Source organism: Aptenodytes patagonicus, chromosome 2 (genome assembly GCF_965638725.1).
Source record: "Aptenodytes patagonicus chromosome 2, bAptPat1.pri.cur, whole genome shotgun sequence".
In the NCBI taxonomy this organism is placed as follows: Eukaryota; Metazoa; Chordata; class Aves; order Sphenisciformes; family Spheniscidae; genus Aptenodytes; species Aptenodytes patagonicus.
In genome coordinates, this window is record NC_134950.1 from 152,529,749 (window position 1) to 152,546,392 (window position 16,644).

The 16,644-nt window shown below is 41.0% G+C and overlaps 1 protein-coding gene across 17 annotated transcripts in view; it reads left to right on the forward strand.

Moving 5' to 3' along the window:
- KIAA1217 (KIAA1217 ortholog) overlaps positions 1–16,644 on the forward strand; it is a 188,900-nt gene that overhangs the window by 153,969 nt on the left and 18,287 nt on the right. For all 17 annotated transcript variants that reach the window (XM_076331692.1, XM_076331697.1, XM_076331695.1 and 14 more), the window contains 5 exons: positions 5,772–5,947; positions 12,715–12,845; positions 13,092–13,239; positions 14,904–15,405; positions 16,147–16,327. In XM_076331692.1, the coding sequence (XP_076187807.1) occupies positions 5,772–5,947; positions 12,715–12,845; positions 13,092–13,239; positions 14,904–15,405; positions 16,147–16,327 (1,138 nt within the window). The remainder of the gene's footprint in view (positions 1–5,771; positions 5,948–12,714; positions 12,846–13,091; positions 13,240–14,903; positions 15,406–16,146; positions 16,328–16,644) is intronic.

Sequence of the window (16,644 nt, forward strand, 5' to 3'; positions counted from 1 at the left end):
AGCACTGTGTATTGTCTCAGAAGATGTAAAAGGAGGTAGAGCAATTTCTTGTAAGACAAAGTGGACAGCAGGGGAAACTTCAATACTCTGCCAGTCCTCCTTGCCTGGAAAGTGACATCACATGTTTGGTATTGTAGGGCTGCAGCTACTGCTATTACGACCAGGGTGGTTTTGAATATGGGAATGGTACTATGTCAATCTCCTTTGATTTGCTGATTAATTTTATAACAGAGTAGTGATAATACAGATTAGAATTCAGAGCACATTTTGCCTTCCCTTCCTTAACTAAAGGAAATTGAATTATGAACCAGTCATAGGGCAAGGGAGCAGAAGGGTGAGGTAAACGTCAGGGCAAAGAAAATGTGGCCAAGACTGAAGATGCTGTGACAAGGTCCTGTGCTCAGTTTGCTGGTAATGAAGAGATGGCAGAAGGTATTTGGAGCAAACAGTTGTGTCAGCCAGGTGACCTCTGCCTGTGATACAGTACCCATGTATTTACATTTTCAGTTTAGGATGAGTATGTTCCTATAGCAAATGTATCTTTCAGAAGCTGTTCCCAGCAGTGCTGCCTACATGCCGGCCATTGTGGTCCCCATCTAATTTCAAGACTCTGGCTTGGGATCTCTGCCCTGGCACATTATGTATAAGTGGGTATTCTTCCACATTTGTGCTGCAAACCACTGCAGCCCCTCTGTCCTTCTGTAACCCCACGTGCCAAATGCAGCTCTTGGCAAACGCTTGCGGTCTGGCCACCAGCTGTGCTTAGCATGTGGCCTCGTAAAGTGGGACGGAGGTTGCAGTGCTGCGCCGGAGGCAGTGAGCACATTGTACTCACAGGGCCTGCTCACCAAGGAGGTGGCATTTCCCCAGCTGCATCTTGTCTCCATGGCCCTGCCTGGGGCGGTAACCTTGCTTTTGATCAGATATAGCATTATGGCACACAGGAGTGAAGAAACTTGTACCATCTGCACAAATCAATGCTGCCAAGGAAGTCTTGAGAAGGAAAAAAGGACATATCCCGAGTGTGCTCATTAACTCTGGCTGGCTTCCCTTGTTTCAGAAATGATAGCAAATTTGGTGTATCGTGCCAGTAAGAAGTGGGCAAATTCATGATAGTCGGATGGAAGAACCTGTAGCTCAAGGGAAACTTTGGTATATTACATATAAATTACATTCATGAGAGTGAGTTTTTGTCGTGGCTTTCCTGAATGGGTAGAATTATTTTGAAAAAGAGCTCACAGTTTGTAGGGCAGCAAATGAAAGAGGTAGTGTTTTAAACTGAAGAGTGTTGAAATATCACACTTCTAATGAAAAAATTTTGTGCTATGTTTTTTGGAAAATAATTCAAAGTAAAAGGGAAAAGTATTTTGCTGTTTTTCCAGGTTGTTTGCATACCATGTTTGACAGTACTTCATATTTTTCACTTTCACTGTTTCTCCTGGGTTGGCAGTCAGTTTGTTCCTGTGTGTGTGAATTTTTCATACAGTGACAGACTAAAAGAAACACTTCCAAAGAACTGAAGAAGATGATTGCACAGGCACAAATGCTGGCAGGATAACTAAGAAACAGGAACAGGACATAAAACTGTATTTAATACTGCCTATGGTTCAATTTTCAATTGATGATATCACTGTAAGTTCTTACTCATTTGCTTAATAGGATCAGAGAAACACATGATGGAAAAGGTCCATTCATGCATGTAGCCTTTGTCTGTGCTGGCAAAATCCTCTTTTTAAAACATATCCAGCAGCAATTGATCCAGATGTATTGATTCACACACCAATTAAATTGATGCAACCAAAAAGTTAAGACTGTTTCAGTCTGTGGTTGGATTTTAGCCAGAGATTCTTGAAATAGAGACATTTGCATCATGGCTGTTGCTAGAGGTTAGATACACTTCTTGCTACTCCACTAGCATCTTCCTTAAGTGCTCTGATTTTCAGAGATACTCAAGAAAGACTAGTTTCATGGTGCTGTGGAGTTTTCCTCATTGCCAGAGATAGGCTATAAACCAGCCTGTGTCCTGGATGCATTTGTTGTTGGTAAGACTGGAGCCCATGAGTTCAGTGGGGTTGTTCATTCTGCACTCCCACGTAATGAGAACTCTTAGTGGCAGCTTTGAACCAAGCCTTAGAGTACTTGTTCATGGTACATATCATTAGCTTATATGTACATTGGATTTTTTTGGTCTATTCCTTCCTTTCTTTAATTGAACACATTTTAAGGGAAAGCAGTTAGATATGATTAAGGTTCAGCGTTAGGAATGTGTATGCATGCATCCTTTTCCGTCACTCAATGTATTATTTGCAGGGAAATGAGTGCTGCAGAAGGTATAGAAAATGTAATAATAACTACTGTCATAAATGGTATATGATACTCAGTCTCACAAGTGTAACTTTGAATTAGAAATTCAAATATGTTTTGAGCTGCATTATAGAATTGGTGAGACTATGTTTAATCTATGTATGGTAACAAACTTCAGGAATTAGATAATTAGATTCTACAGAGATCCTGAGCTGCAGACAGTCAGTCCCTGTTTGTGGCTGTGCACTGTAGTGTGTGGGGAGGTGGGTGGCCCAGAAGACTCTCCCAGCAGGACCTGGGAGGCTCCCACTGGACAGGTCATGCTTGTCTCCTAATGAGAAGCAGGGCTGTGAACTAATACTTGGTTTTCCAGTTACCTGTCTCATAGGTAATAATTGGTTCAAAGTGAACTAAACTGGTTATCAGATTATTCTTGAAGTGGGTGCCAGAGGCGGTGCTGGGGTTACTTGTGAGAGAGCAGTAATAGATAATGGCTGGAGCAGTAGCCAAAAAGAGGGACAAGGTAGGTATCTGGAGAGATTGGGGAGGCCGGGAGTGAGAGCCAAGGGTACTGAATGTAGGAGAGGATGCTAGAATTCTAAAAAAGCATGTTAAATTTCTTTCTGATTGATTGCTGCTTGCAGTTATAAGTCAAGTTAACTCTAATTAGCAAGAAATTGCCATTTAGTGGTGACAGGAAAGGCTGCATTGCTTTTCCTTACCTTTGGGCACTTGACTTTGGAACTTGAACACTGTTTTAACAAAGTTTCTTTTCAAGTGTGAATGTCTAAGATTGTTTATTTGGCTTGTTTTCAAGCAAACTTAAAGTACAAAAAGTTCTACTCTGTGGAACCAGAATTACTCTGGCGGATCCATAAAACTTCTACTTGAGGTGGTGGAGTAACTGGCAGAGGTGGTCTGAGGGACAAATGGGGTGTGCACTTAGCCAGGGAGTCTCAGATCTGATACCTGCTGGCAGAGAAAAGGTAAGAATCGAGTTCAATTCCAGAACATGGAGGTAAATGTGCTGTAGCGGCCAGAGACTGCCTCCTCTTCCTCACCCACAGCTCTTCCCCTCTGCTCCTGCTTGCCCTGCCTCACGTTGTCCTTTGGCTGGTGACTCTGCCCTGCTTAAACCCACAATTACTCCTCTCCCCTGGTTCCTTCTCTTCTCTCTCTGCACTCATCAATACCTCCCCTTCTCATCTTCTGTCCCTGTTCCCCAAGCATGAACAAAAGCAGGTTTTCCAGAACTAGCCAAGTGTTGCATGAATTTTCATAGAAATGGCAAAAACATCTCTTTGATACCAAGATGAGTCATTTCCCAGACTTCAAGAGCTCACTCCAGACATTGAGGTTTGGGAATCCTCAACATACAAGCTTTCTGAAATATTGCTGAGTTATATTTTTATTCCCTAATCTTGTTATCAGAAATGGATGAACTTTTATGACTGAAACTTTCTAATACTGTTCAAGCACTGCATAAAGGGAAGTGACAAGCACCTTAGCTGTAGGTGTCACTACAATAAATATAGATCCCCTATATATCCCCATAATAGGAAAGAAAGTATATCTGCCATTGCACAACCCCCCACACATGCATACTCAATTTTGGTATTACTGGGAGTCACTGTTACCAGCTGAGAAACGTAGAGGACTTAAATTCTGGACACCTGAGACTTAAGTCTGACTCCCTTACTGACCTTCTCACTGACCTTGGATCAGTTGTTTCACATTTCCCAAGTCACTTCCCTGTGACAAATTTCCCCACTTTTTAAAGAGCTGTGAATAAACTGTATGACTGAAGTGTTACATGCTCATTCACTCATTTATTCATTCATTTATGTTTTCCTTCTTGAAAATATGGCACAATGTAAGAGATGTGTGTCTCAGATAGCTGTGCTGGCCTCGCCGTAAGAGGTTTTAATTTGTCAAACCCAAACGTTAATCCCATAGTGAGGAAAAATACACACATGCACTGTCTTCAAAAGAATCCAGTCTGGTATAAAGCAGCTGACAACGTTTATAAATCTGTGCTGTTTCAAATGTTTTCCAGCTTCATTTTTTTCCCTAGCTGCTAACACTTATCTTCAGCTGAGTTTTGAGCTAACACCTCCTGCTTGTCACAGCTCAGACCCTGCTCGCGCTTTCAGTGAAGCGCCACCCTCCCTCTCATCACAGTTGTGTCGCTGGAGAAGGCAAGTCAGGCACCAGGACTGAAGAGTCAGGAGGGGAGAGCTGAGTTTGTTCTTCTAATTCCCGTACTGATTGGAAAGAATGACCTGGGCAAAGGCTTTTTTTTTCTCTGATTCCCATGAATTCTCTCAAATTAACTTAAAAAGAAGTCTTGTTGCGTTATACTGTCTTGTAGGTAATCCATTTTTGTGATTCTTTCTATTAGGCAGTGGTTTTACTTTGTATGTTAAATGTGGTTTGGCTGTTAAGCCTGGATGTTTAGAAGACAGCTGACGGTTCGATTGCTAGTTTTAAAACTGGAACTTCATCTCCCAAGTGACACAGGTGGTTTTTAAAATCTTACAGTATGAGAAGGCTGCTGGGCTAACAGAGTTGTGTTCACGTTGCCTATATCCTAAAGCTGTGACTAGGTGGAGCCCTGCTTATCACTTTGAATCTTGTGATTTGCATAAGAGACTTAAACAGGTTTGTTTTTTGTGAGTGTGGGGCATAGCTGCTCTAGGGCTACCCGCAGAAGAGTACGGTCTAGTTTGCTTTCTTAGCTTGTTTTGCTCTGCAAACTTAATATCAGTAAGAAAATTAATGCTTTAGATACTTAACATAAGGCTAAGACAAGAAAGAAGATGTGACTTTTACAGTTCTCAGAAGATTACCATGTTATAAAGGGGTTTTTTTTGGTGGGTAAAGGAGGTTTTATGTATTGCAGATGAGCTGTATGTCTGTACCAAATTACACTGGATGGCACAATCCTTCCTCTGCCACTTGAGAGACTGAAAAATTCCATTCTGAGAACAGCAGTGCATTCCAGCCTTGTCATTAATGTGTGGGATTATCCACCAAGCATGTATGGGCAGTGTGATGCATAAGCTTATGAGATACGCGCAAAGTGGAAGTCAAGCTTCCGGCAATCTTGTGAGGCGTGATTAATTCTTGATTCATGCTGGACTGAGCAGAAAAAGGGGGCCACAATCCTTGCAGAAGTTATGCACTGAAGGTGGTGTACTGATCCCAACATCTTTTGTTCATCAGCTCGCAACTGGAAGTTAGATACACACATTAGAAGTTAATCAGATTTAGGCTTTTCTCACCCCCAACGCTTCCTCATGGAATAATGTTTATAGGTAAAGTTAAAGAGGGAAAGAAGAAGGTAAAAACTCTCTCGCTGTAGATCTGTGTTTATCCCAACCTATTTCTGAGCTCTGCAATGTATTCTGTTGCCAGGGATGTCAGTCAAGCAGGAAAAATTGAAGTTGATTTCTTTTGTGCAACAGCTGCAGAACCAGGAGATGCTGAGGGCAATGGTGAAGAAAGCAGAGCTGGAAATCAATGGCAAAATGATTGAAACAGTGAAGAGGCTTGAAGATCCTGTGCAGCGACAGCGCAACCTGGTGGAACAAGAAAGGCAGAAATACCTCAACGAGGAAGAAAAGATTGTAAAGAAATTATGGTGGGTTGAGAAACCTCTTAGAATTTGTTGCTTTTGCCTGGCTTTTTCTTCCATAAAGTGGTGGCTTCAGTGAAAACTTTAGTTTACTAAAACATTAAACTTAAAATTAGTAAAACTTCAGTGAAACTGCACCTGTGTATGCTGTTTTAGCTGTGTTTTCTTGCACTCATATTGGCTGTAAAACTGTGTCTGTGTTGTACAAATCACTGGTCCTGACTGGCAGTCCTTCTAAGCACAGCCCACTGGGTAAGTCCCACCAGTACAAAGAGTTTCAACTTCTTCAGAAGTCCCCTGTAAAGGGACAGCTGACTGTAAGGACCGTGACCACCTCCATCTTCTGAAAGCCTCCCCCTACCCTAGCTCTTCCCTTCAGCTTTATGTATTACGCTTTAGGGAAGGAGGGAGGAATTTCCTCAAGAGCAAATGGATGCAAAGGAAGGTAACGAGTTCGGCTTTAAGTATGAAAATCAAAATTCAATGGTAAGTGCTTTGGCTATTGCATGGGAGAGGTAGGGGAAGCTCATAAATAGAGGATTGAAGTTTAATTGCAGTCAGCAATGCCAGTCTCCATCTAAAATTTACTCACTGGGATTTCCATACACTTAACTGCAGATAAAAATACTTTCCTTTTTTTCTGTTGCTGTGTTAAGGCTTTTTGTAAGACTCTTTTTTTTCCCAAAAACTTTGGCCTACCAAGACTGGTGGGATCCAGTTGTTTGTTTTAGTTCATGTTCAGAGTTAGCAGGAGGCAAGATGAAGCTGAAATCAATAAACAATTTAACTAGTTCTAACACTCACATTTGTAAGATGCTATATAACTAATTATTTCTCATTACTGCATTTAGTTCACACCTGAAGAATTGCTCCATAATAGAGTGAAACTTCATAGTCAGCTTGTCATGGGAAATGATGATTGAAGAGCCAAAGGAGTACAGTTATTGACAGCTAAGGAGAGTAAATCTTTCCTGTTGATCAATGTATTGTCAGATGAATAGGATTTGTAATAAAAATGCTGCATCTGTAAAGACAAAGTAGAATGTTACTAAGGGAGTGTATGTTTTCTGTGAAGAAAATGTTAATGTGTAGTAATAGTCCATGCTGGTGTATAATCCTCTCAGCTGGTTTGTTGTCTTAAATAACATTGTGTTGTAGCCTTAAGTATTTACCCTCCTGTTCATCACTTTATTCCTGTGTACCTCATTGCCTAGTTTCTAGATTGTTTGTTCTCTATGGAAAGAACAATTTGTGTGATGGCTGTTTATCGCATTGTCTCATAAAATGGATGCTGAATGAGGTCAAGTGCAAATGGCATTATTTGTTACAGCTGTTCATTTAGGATACGACTTTGATTGCAATATGGTTCTGTTTTATCAGTGTTCGGAATTTTTTCTGTTCACAGAGTTTCTGATCATTCATAGGCTGTAAACGTTAGTTCAACCCTTTTAGAGACATGCAAGAAACAAACATGAAATCACAAACAATTTTTTTTCATCAGTTGTGTCCAATGAGATTTCTTCGTCATGTATTTGCACGTTTGCAGGATCAGAGCCCAAAAGAAAAAGCACATCTGACAACAATGCTTTAAGTTCAACAGCTGACGTCTGTTAATCATGAAGAGCATACATCACAAAATTACACATCAAATGTCACTGGCAGTATTCAGAAAAAGGTTAACATTCTATATAGGCACTTTCAATTAAGCTGATCCCAGTGGAGATGTATAAACAAATGCAAAGCAACAGGGCGAAAAAATTACCATTTCTTAGTCTTTCAACTGTTGCCCTCTTGACCTTTCCTAAATCATAGGACTAAATCAGTAGACTGGCTTTATGCAAGACAAGGGAGTTTAAGGATTTCTGCAATACTTACGAAAGTGTATTTACTACTTTGAAGTTGTAAATCTCATCTTAAAAAGCTCTCCTTTCTGCAATTCTGTAGATTATCACTGGGAAATAAAAAATAAAAATATTGGTGGTTTCATGTTGTAAACAGCAGAAACGTCAGTGTACATTTCAGAGCAAGTTTTCTGTTGAGCAGCTGTTCATGATGGTGCCTACAGAAGTGTGCCCGTGTGTGTCACTGCTATAGCAGGATTACAGTTCAGAGATATCTAATGAAATCTAAGGAACACCGCTAAATGTAGTGTTTATTCACACTTGTAACAGTGAAATACATACTCAGAACTAACTGGGTAGGTTTTTTTCTATCTAGTCTTTTGATTCAACATTAGAGATGTCATATATGATACTTTTGAGGTTGTAGATACTAGCCTTAAAATTTACCAAACCAAGGACAAATTATGATGATATGACACATTGACTAATGAAGTATTTATGTTGTGAGGAGCATGTTACAGGTATGACTACTATATGTTGTAGTAGATTATTGTAAGCATTTTAATAGAGGGGGTTTTATAAGCACAGTATTTAAATTGTAGCCACATCCAAGCTGTCTAATTGGATATGATCCATAGTAAGTTACAATTTATATTTTTGTTAGGATAAGCATCAGACTTTTTTACAAGAATAACTGTGCTCAGTAAAAACAAAACTCCACTTAGCAGTCTTGGAGAGCCACTGGTAGCAGATACGTGGGAAAGGATATAAGAACATGGCAAAATGCTCAGAGCGCATCTCCTTGCTTTTAGTCACTTGTAGCTCGGGGATTTTCCAAGTCAGAGATGGTATCTTCATATGCAAAAGCTCTGCATGGTTTGTTTACTTTTCATGAACTTACGCATTTTTCAAAATTTAGGTAAACTTGGTTGTATACAGCATCTAGGTGCAATGAATTCTATAGAGTAATTCTTTTTTGGGTAGAAAGAACCTCTTTTTGTTTGTTTTTGAATCTTTCATCTGTCAATCAATCCCCAAACTCTTAAATTATGCACAGCAGAATATTCACCCTCTCCATGCCAGTTGTGATGTTACAGACGCTCCCCCACTCCGTTTTCTGATCATGCCTTTTCCAGCCTGAAAAGTCCTGGTCTGCTTAGTTACTCCTCTTGTAGAACCCATTCTATACACTTCATCATCCTGTTGCCTTTCTGTATGCCCTTTCTAACTTGACTGTACATCTGTGAGATGGGAACGGGGAGAGAGGAGAGCCCTGCAATGGCTATATCTGATGTAGGCACACCATGACTTCGTGCAGTGGCATGGTGATGGTCCCCCTGTCCTCATGTTCCACATGAGCTTTCCATTACAAATCCAACATCTCACTCAAAAGGGATGATTATCAGTTCAAAGTTCATTACTGTGTATAAAAACTTGGGGTTTGGGGAGGCTGTTGGGTTTAGATGGGGTTAGTTTTGTTTTTATTTTTCCTCTTCTCATGAGCATTACTTTACATTTATTAGGAGTTAATTTAATCTTTGTTTTTTTCCTGGTCAGTTAGTATCAGATGGTCCATCTGCAGCCCTCTGCAGTCACCTTTCATTTTCATTCCCCTGAATATTTTAATATCCTTTTGAGATTTTTTTACTATACTATTCATCCTCTTTTTTTAAATAATTTATAATATGTTGAAAAGCACCAGCCCTAGCACCGATCCCTGTGGAACTCACCAGCAAACTACATTCATTGAGTAAGCTGTTCATTGATCCCTGCCCTTTACTTCCAGTACTTTATCCGTGAGAGAATTTCCCCTCTTGTCCCACGGCAGCTTTGCTTTCTTGAAAGCTTTTGCTCAAATACCTTGCTGAAAGCCTTTTGGGCTATAGCTTTTCCTCATGCTTTTGTTGTTTCCTTGTGTATTTGTGAGACTTACCTTCTCTTTACAGAAATCACATTAATTCCTCCCTAATGCAGCATATTTGTCCATTGGTCCACTAATTCTTTATTGTTTATTCTTTATTTTGGTATCTATCGATTACACCAGTCTGGGTGTCAGTCTCACCAGAGTACAGTTCCCTGGATAGCCCCATCCCCCTTTAAAAAATTTATTTGTATCATCTATGACACCTTCCACTACTCTGATGCCAATGCAATTTTAATCAAGAAGTTAGATGCTTAGCATTAACAGTTCGACTGTTTCACCCTCGAGTTGCTGTTGAACTCGAGGGCAAATACCATCTGGCCTGAGTGATTTGTTACTATTAATTTTGTCAGTTCATTTTGTAACCTGTTCTACTGATACTGCAATCTGAGACAGATCCTCTGATGCTTTTTTGCCTAAAGAAAGATCTCGGCATAAGAGTTTGCCTCGGTTCCCCTGTGTAAAACATAGACGCAGAAAAATAATTTATCTTGTATTAGCCTTCTGAAACTGCATTAAGGTGAGTGTCTTGTTAATTGGGTTTGCTCAGTCCAATCTATAAAGCCAAGTTGCTTCCCCAGTTACAGAAAAGAAATGCTGGAGACTGATGAATCTGTTTCAAACTTTGGCTCCTGAGGGCTGAAGTTTCTTTTCCCATGTAATTAGCAACATGAGGCAGTGTAATATGGTATCCCCTGAGTAATTTCAGGATCAGTTGTCTTGTTTGATAGTATCACTATATGGAATCAAAGGGGTTTATGATGACCCTTCCATTTCTGCTCAAAGAACAAAGGGGAAAGAAAGCCATTGTCTGCTACCTGGAAGTCTTTCCTTTATTCCTGTGTTTCCAACAATCATAAACCTACCAAAACATTGTAACATTGTTCTGTTTGTTCCTTCTCTTCTTTCCACCCATGAACAAGTTTAAGCTTCTGCCCTTATATTTTTGTTGCCTGGTGGATGCCAATATTTGAGAAGCTGCTTTTCCAGTGCTGATCTACAAAAGGCGGGGGGGGGTGGGGGGGGGGTGGGTGGTGTACCCTGTGATTCCCAAAGTAGCACTGCCTAGCCTGAGCGCCGGTATCAGGGCATCAAGGGTAGGGACGATGCATGACTGCAGAGCACCCTTCTGGAAGGCAGGAGCCTTTGCATTGTAGTGAGCGACAGAAAGCCGAATTCTTTTTCCAGCCCCTTCCTAGACAGTATCTGTGCCCTTTATTGCAAAGGCAGACACAGAGACAGCAGATACCTGCATTATCGGAGCCTCTTCCGCTGGAAAAATACCCCGAGAAACGTTCCCTTGCTGCCATCGTGTGGTCCCTTGGATTGTTTCCGGCAAGTATGCTCGTGCTAGTGGAAATCGTGACTCCCCCAGTCTTTCTCAAGGCAGAGTCTTTGGGAGAAGTGGTCTTAAAATGGGAACAGGATCATTTACCTCCACTTGTTTGTGATCTGTTCAGAAGCAACTTATGATTCTTAAATCAAAATTGTTTTATAGTTTCTAAAGTTCCTAGGCTTTGGATTGAACTGAACTCTTTGCTGTGTGCACTTGATGTTCAGATCCTGACACTGTTTCTCTGTATATCAGAAGTACTATTGTGTTGCCATTTATTGTTCTGTGTGACTGTGCTTCCACTTTAAATTGACCTAAATGTGGAATGGTGCTCCAAGGGATTTTCTCCCTTTTATCCCGTTACTGGCCACCTACTCCTCTCTTTTCCTCCTCATGTCACCTATCCATAGAGATGGATCTAGGAAGTGATCTGGCTGAAAATAAGTAATTTTCTGCTGGATTTGAGTGGCAGTGCTGGCAGAAGGGAAATGTGTGAAAATGCAAGACCTGAGGTTGGTGCAGAAGGCAGTCTTCCCCTACTCCTTTTCAGGCAAACAGCCCGTATCTTGGTTCTCTTACAGCAATTGCAAAACTGCTACCTGAGTGGATGCGAGAAATGAGGCCTAAAATTAGGTTAGAATGAGTAGCCGATTTGTCAGTTCAGAGTTTGCTTTGCATTGTTTTCTACCATGCAGTTAAACTGCTTCTCAGAATATTCCTGTTAGTAAATTTGGTATCTTAATAGAGGCGGATTTCTCTTAGAATAAATATTCAGGAGATGATCCCTTTAAGGTATTTGCATGAGTGTTTGTATAGTTGCACATAATGCATTTCAGGTTTTTTTGAGAAATTTTTAAGCTTCTGTGTGGAAACTCCCGCTAAAGCAATGTGGTCTCAACCTTAAATGGAAAAAAAGTGGCTCCCCCAAAACAAAGTTTATGTGTCTGAAGGATTGTGAAAATTTATGTATGTGAAGTATGGAAGCACTGGAAAAAATATTGGGAAAGGTGATGAGGAAGCACCAGATGGGGCCGGAGGAAGCACGGGACAGCACTGGTTGGAAAAAACATCTGAAGCGATTCATTCTTGAATCCAAATGCTAAGCAAGAGCTGCACACAATGCACACGTGCTGTTTCAGTCTGGCTATTCGTGGAAACAGGACCCTGTATCCTGTCTAGCAGGAGCCGGCAGATAAACAGGGTTGCATCAAGGGGCCCATTAGTGCCAGTTTTTGGATTGTTACTTCACTGTTGGGCATTCCTTTGCATGTCATCAGCAACAAGAAAACGCAAGGAGCAAACCAGTACTGGATGTAGTGGTACAGTGTGTCTGTACCCTTCTAGGATCTGCATCCCCAGAGGGCTGGCTGTGTTTCACCACCCCACCTGCCCTTTGTAGTGCAGCTGCCCTGAGGTCAATATGCTCTGCACATCTGCAGCCTGTCAGAGAAATCAATGACTTGGGCTAGTTACAAGCCTGTTCCTATGCTGTGAGCGTGAGCGCCCAGCATCCTCACCTCCCCTCATGGTACCCTGCTGTTTTTTCAGCCTGTGGTGTCAGATTTATAGATGCCACAGTCGAGGTTTCTGGTTTAGCTTAGTCCATTCATTTACATATATTTGATTGTAATGTGAAAGTCCTGCTTACATTTTACGTCCACTTCTTTTATTTTGCCAGTGAGCTGGAGGCATTTGTTGAAGACCTGAAGAGGGACTCCACTGCTTCCAGCAAGACGGTTACACTGAAAGATGTTGAAGATGGAGCCTTTCTTTTGCGCCAAGTGGGAGAAGCTGTTGCCACCCTGAAAGGTATGTACTTTTCCTTTTTACTTTTGGTTCTTCTCTTTTAACCACAGTGGCTGAGAACAGTTTTGCCTTTGATCTGGAGGCATTAACTTTCACTTCCAAAAAGATTTAAAGTTGGGATTAAGGAGCTTGTTGCATGGCCGCTGGAGAGAGGTAGACACTCAACTATTTAGCATTCACCCCATTCATCCATTTCTCCCCAGGGCTTTTATCAGTTCCTCTTGAGCTTCACAGTTGTTGTCTTTGCAGGAGAGTTCCCGACATTGCAGAATAAAATGCGTGCGATCCTCCGGATTGAGGTAGAAGCTGTGAGGTTCCTAAAGGAAGAACCACACAAGCTAGACAGCTTGCTGAAACGTGTGCGCAGCATGACCGATATCCTTACAATGCTCAGGAGGTGATTTTTTTTTTTTCTTCAAAACTAAAGGATTTCCTCAAGCAGGGCTGGAACAGCTTTTGGGTTTGGGTTCTCCCCCTCTCCCAAGGCAATTTTGAGAAATGCAACTTGCTTGCTGTATTTTATAGATTCTTCCTAGACCCCTTTCAAGGGAAATCAAATTAACATTTCCTGTGCTCTGTGCAGTGGTTCTGTTCTGACCAACAGCCCCAGTCATCGCGATCTTATGATTGAAACTAGCTCCCTCTGAACTCAACACTTCCAGATTTGGGAAGTACCTGCATGAGAAAGCTTACAGAGTGGCAGCAGTCCCATATCTGAGCTAATTAACTGTAGGCATTTACAGCAATCTAAGCTAATAGAAATATTCTCTGATGCTGAAACGTGCATCCCCAAAAATGTAACAGTAAGAAATAAAACAGGAAAAGATTCTAAGTGGATAAAGATATCCTAAACCTTCTGAAAGAAAGAAATCTTTTTCAGTATGCTTATGAATTCATGCAAATTCTTTATTCTGTTCTTTGCAAGGAAGATGTGTTAGAGAAAGTTGAAATATTAGATAAAATCTGTGTCCACTAAGTGCCAGTGTTTAGCTATGTTTGTCAGAATATATGAGCAGCCAATGACTGCTGATTTATATGAGGCAATAGGCATTGGATTTAATTCCTACTCAAAACCAGTGAATCAGGCCAAACTGTCAGTGGTGGTGGTCTCAATTTTATTTCAATTACAAGAAAATGTAAGTAATAAGCCTATTGTTGCTACCATTATTCTAAGGAATGTAGGGTTGTCATTGTTTCCATATATCCTGGAGCATAAGTAAAATGGATTTGCCAGTACTGGCAGATGGATAAAATGGTTTGTTTATGTAACAGGTCTTCTAAGAGCCGTCACTTATTTTTCCATGTAGATAAACATCTATATCCTTTCATATTAGTTTCCTTTTCTTAAAAATGACTACAGTTATTTCCTGTCTCTCCCTCTTTGGGAAAAAAACCAATAAGCTATGCATGCCAAAGTTTTACCGAAAGTAATTTTTTGCAATGAAATTACATATTAAGCCTCATAAAGTCTGTTTCAGTAATGGAAAAACTGATGGCATTTGATGGCTAGCTACACTCTGAAGCTCAGCCATTTCACAGCTAGCTGCCAGAAATAGTTGACTCTTTACATCCTCAGCTCATTGTAACCCAAACTCTTGACAGACAAGACCTTTGTGAAGTATCATTTGAAGGCTTTGTTTTGGCAATTTGCCAAACTGCTGCCTCACATTCTATGTAACTACCACTTTCTGTGCTAATAGTCCAGGAACATCTTGTTTAGATAACAGTGTATAAAATTTAAGTAAGTAAGTCAACTGATTTCCATTCTCCCTCTAAAATCAACCCACTGTAACTCGTGGTTTGGTCAAAAAGTGCCAGTACATCTATGAAGGTTTGTAAACATTTTAAAAGGCAAAAACATCCTAATTAGAGTGGCCTCTTTAAAACTCTGAGTCTCTGACTCTGAGAGAAAGCTATAAAATCACACAACTGAGAGCATCAGGAAGAAAAAACACCATTTTGATGTTTTTTCCCTTGCAAAAGTTTATTGTTAAGTATTGCTCATGACTCGCCTGTATGCTAACCATGTGCCACGCTGTCGTGTTCAATTTGGCTGGGCAGACATGTTACAGAAGGACTGCTGAGGGGTGTGGATCCATCCCAAGCCGTGCAATACTCTGCTATGGAAAAGGCCACTGCAGCTGATGCTCTGAGAAACCAGGAGGAGCTCAAGCATACCCAAGGACATGCACAGCAAAACCTCGCAGCAATCACATCGGAGTCCCAGGTGTCATCAGTCAAGTCAGAAGTCGTTCCCTTCTCAACAATGACGGTCCATCATGTGCAGAGCTCGCCTGTTGTCATCCATCAGTCTCAGCACTCATCAGCCCTGGTCAACCACACCCAGGGTTCACCCACTGCAGCCAGCCACAGTGAAGGTGTGCCAGCGGGTGGCCACCTCTCAGCCACCCCACCAGCCCCCCTGCAAGAGCCCGCAACAGGATCCCAGCCCACACAAGCCACACCAGCACCACAGGTCTCTGTCAATGGCACCACCATGCAAAGTCTTTTTATTGAGGAAATTCACAGTGCAAGTACCAGAAACCGAGCTGTATCAATTGAGGTACGGTGTATTCTACTCAACCAGTTGTCCTTTCCTTGGGTCTGAGCTCCCAGTCTCAACTCTTGAGACTGCAGGTGGGATTTTTCAAATGCATTCTGGGGATTTATATGCTTGACCCCTAACTACACCGTGCACTCCTGAAAATACCATCTGATTTTAAATGCAACAGGATAATAACATGTAGTTATTGAGTTACAATGAGTAACTGTGTTTTTTAAATAACCGTTATTAAAAAAAAAGTAAATTCTTTTTTAGAATACCTTATTTTTGAACAATAACATATGATTCTCTGGCAACACTTGCATAAGTGGATTTCATTCACTCTTTAAATCTCCGTATCACTCATTATGTAGAGGTAAAAGTGAAAGAGCGTGAAGTTCCAGTGGTTTCACACAGAGATATTGAGAAAACCCACAAGTGAACTCTCATGTCTTATTACAGACATGCACTTTAATCACCAGTGTGATATAGTAAGGGAGTGACCCAGATTTAAATTTTGCCTTTGTTCCTTTAGTGAGCAGTGGCCACTGTCAGTCTGTCGTGCGTTTGTGCCATATCTAGCACAATGGAAGTCAGAACCAGCGTACAATTAGTGTTAATATATTTCCTCTAGTTGCTGACTAGAACTGAAAGAATCTATCCATAATGACCTATAATGTTTACACATGGATTTTTTTTTTAAAGTAGGTGATCGTAACAGAAATCAGAGAAATAAATAGGTGCTTTACTATTTTTATGTAGAAAGCTGAAAAGAAATGGGAAGAGAAAAGACAAAACCTCGATCACTATAATGGAAAGGAATTTGAAAAGCTCTTGGAAGAGGCCCAGGCCAATATAATGAAGTCAATTCCTAACCTGGAGATGCCTCCCCAGCCAGCAGCCCTGCCTAAAGGGGATGCAGTGGAAAAGCTCGAAGTCTCAGGTAAGGTTTGCTAGAGTAAATGGTGCTAAAGATTTGCATCTCTGGAAAAGAGAGGTTATTTTTCCTACTTTCTAGAATGGTTTCAGTTTACAGATTTCTGTGTTCTTGATCATACCTGTGAGTATGTCCTTGAGGAATAATGCAGGTCCTGTGGACAGGATGCAGTGATTTTGCAGGTGCCAGTGTGGGTAACCAGCTGAACACAAATTTCCCTGTATTGCAACTGAGAGAGTTTGTCCTCTGGAGATAAAGACTCCTCATGAGCAGGAGAGTAAAAGTACACCTCGCTTCTGACAGAGATGAGAGTATCTGTATAT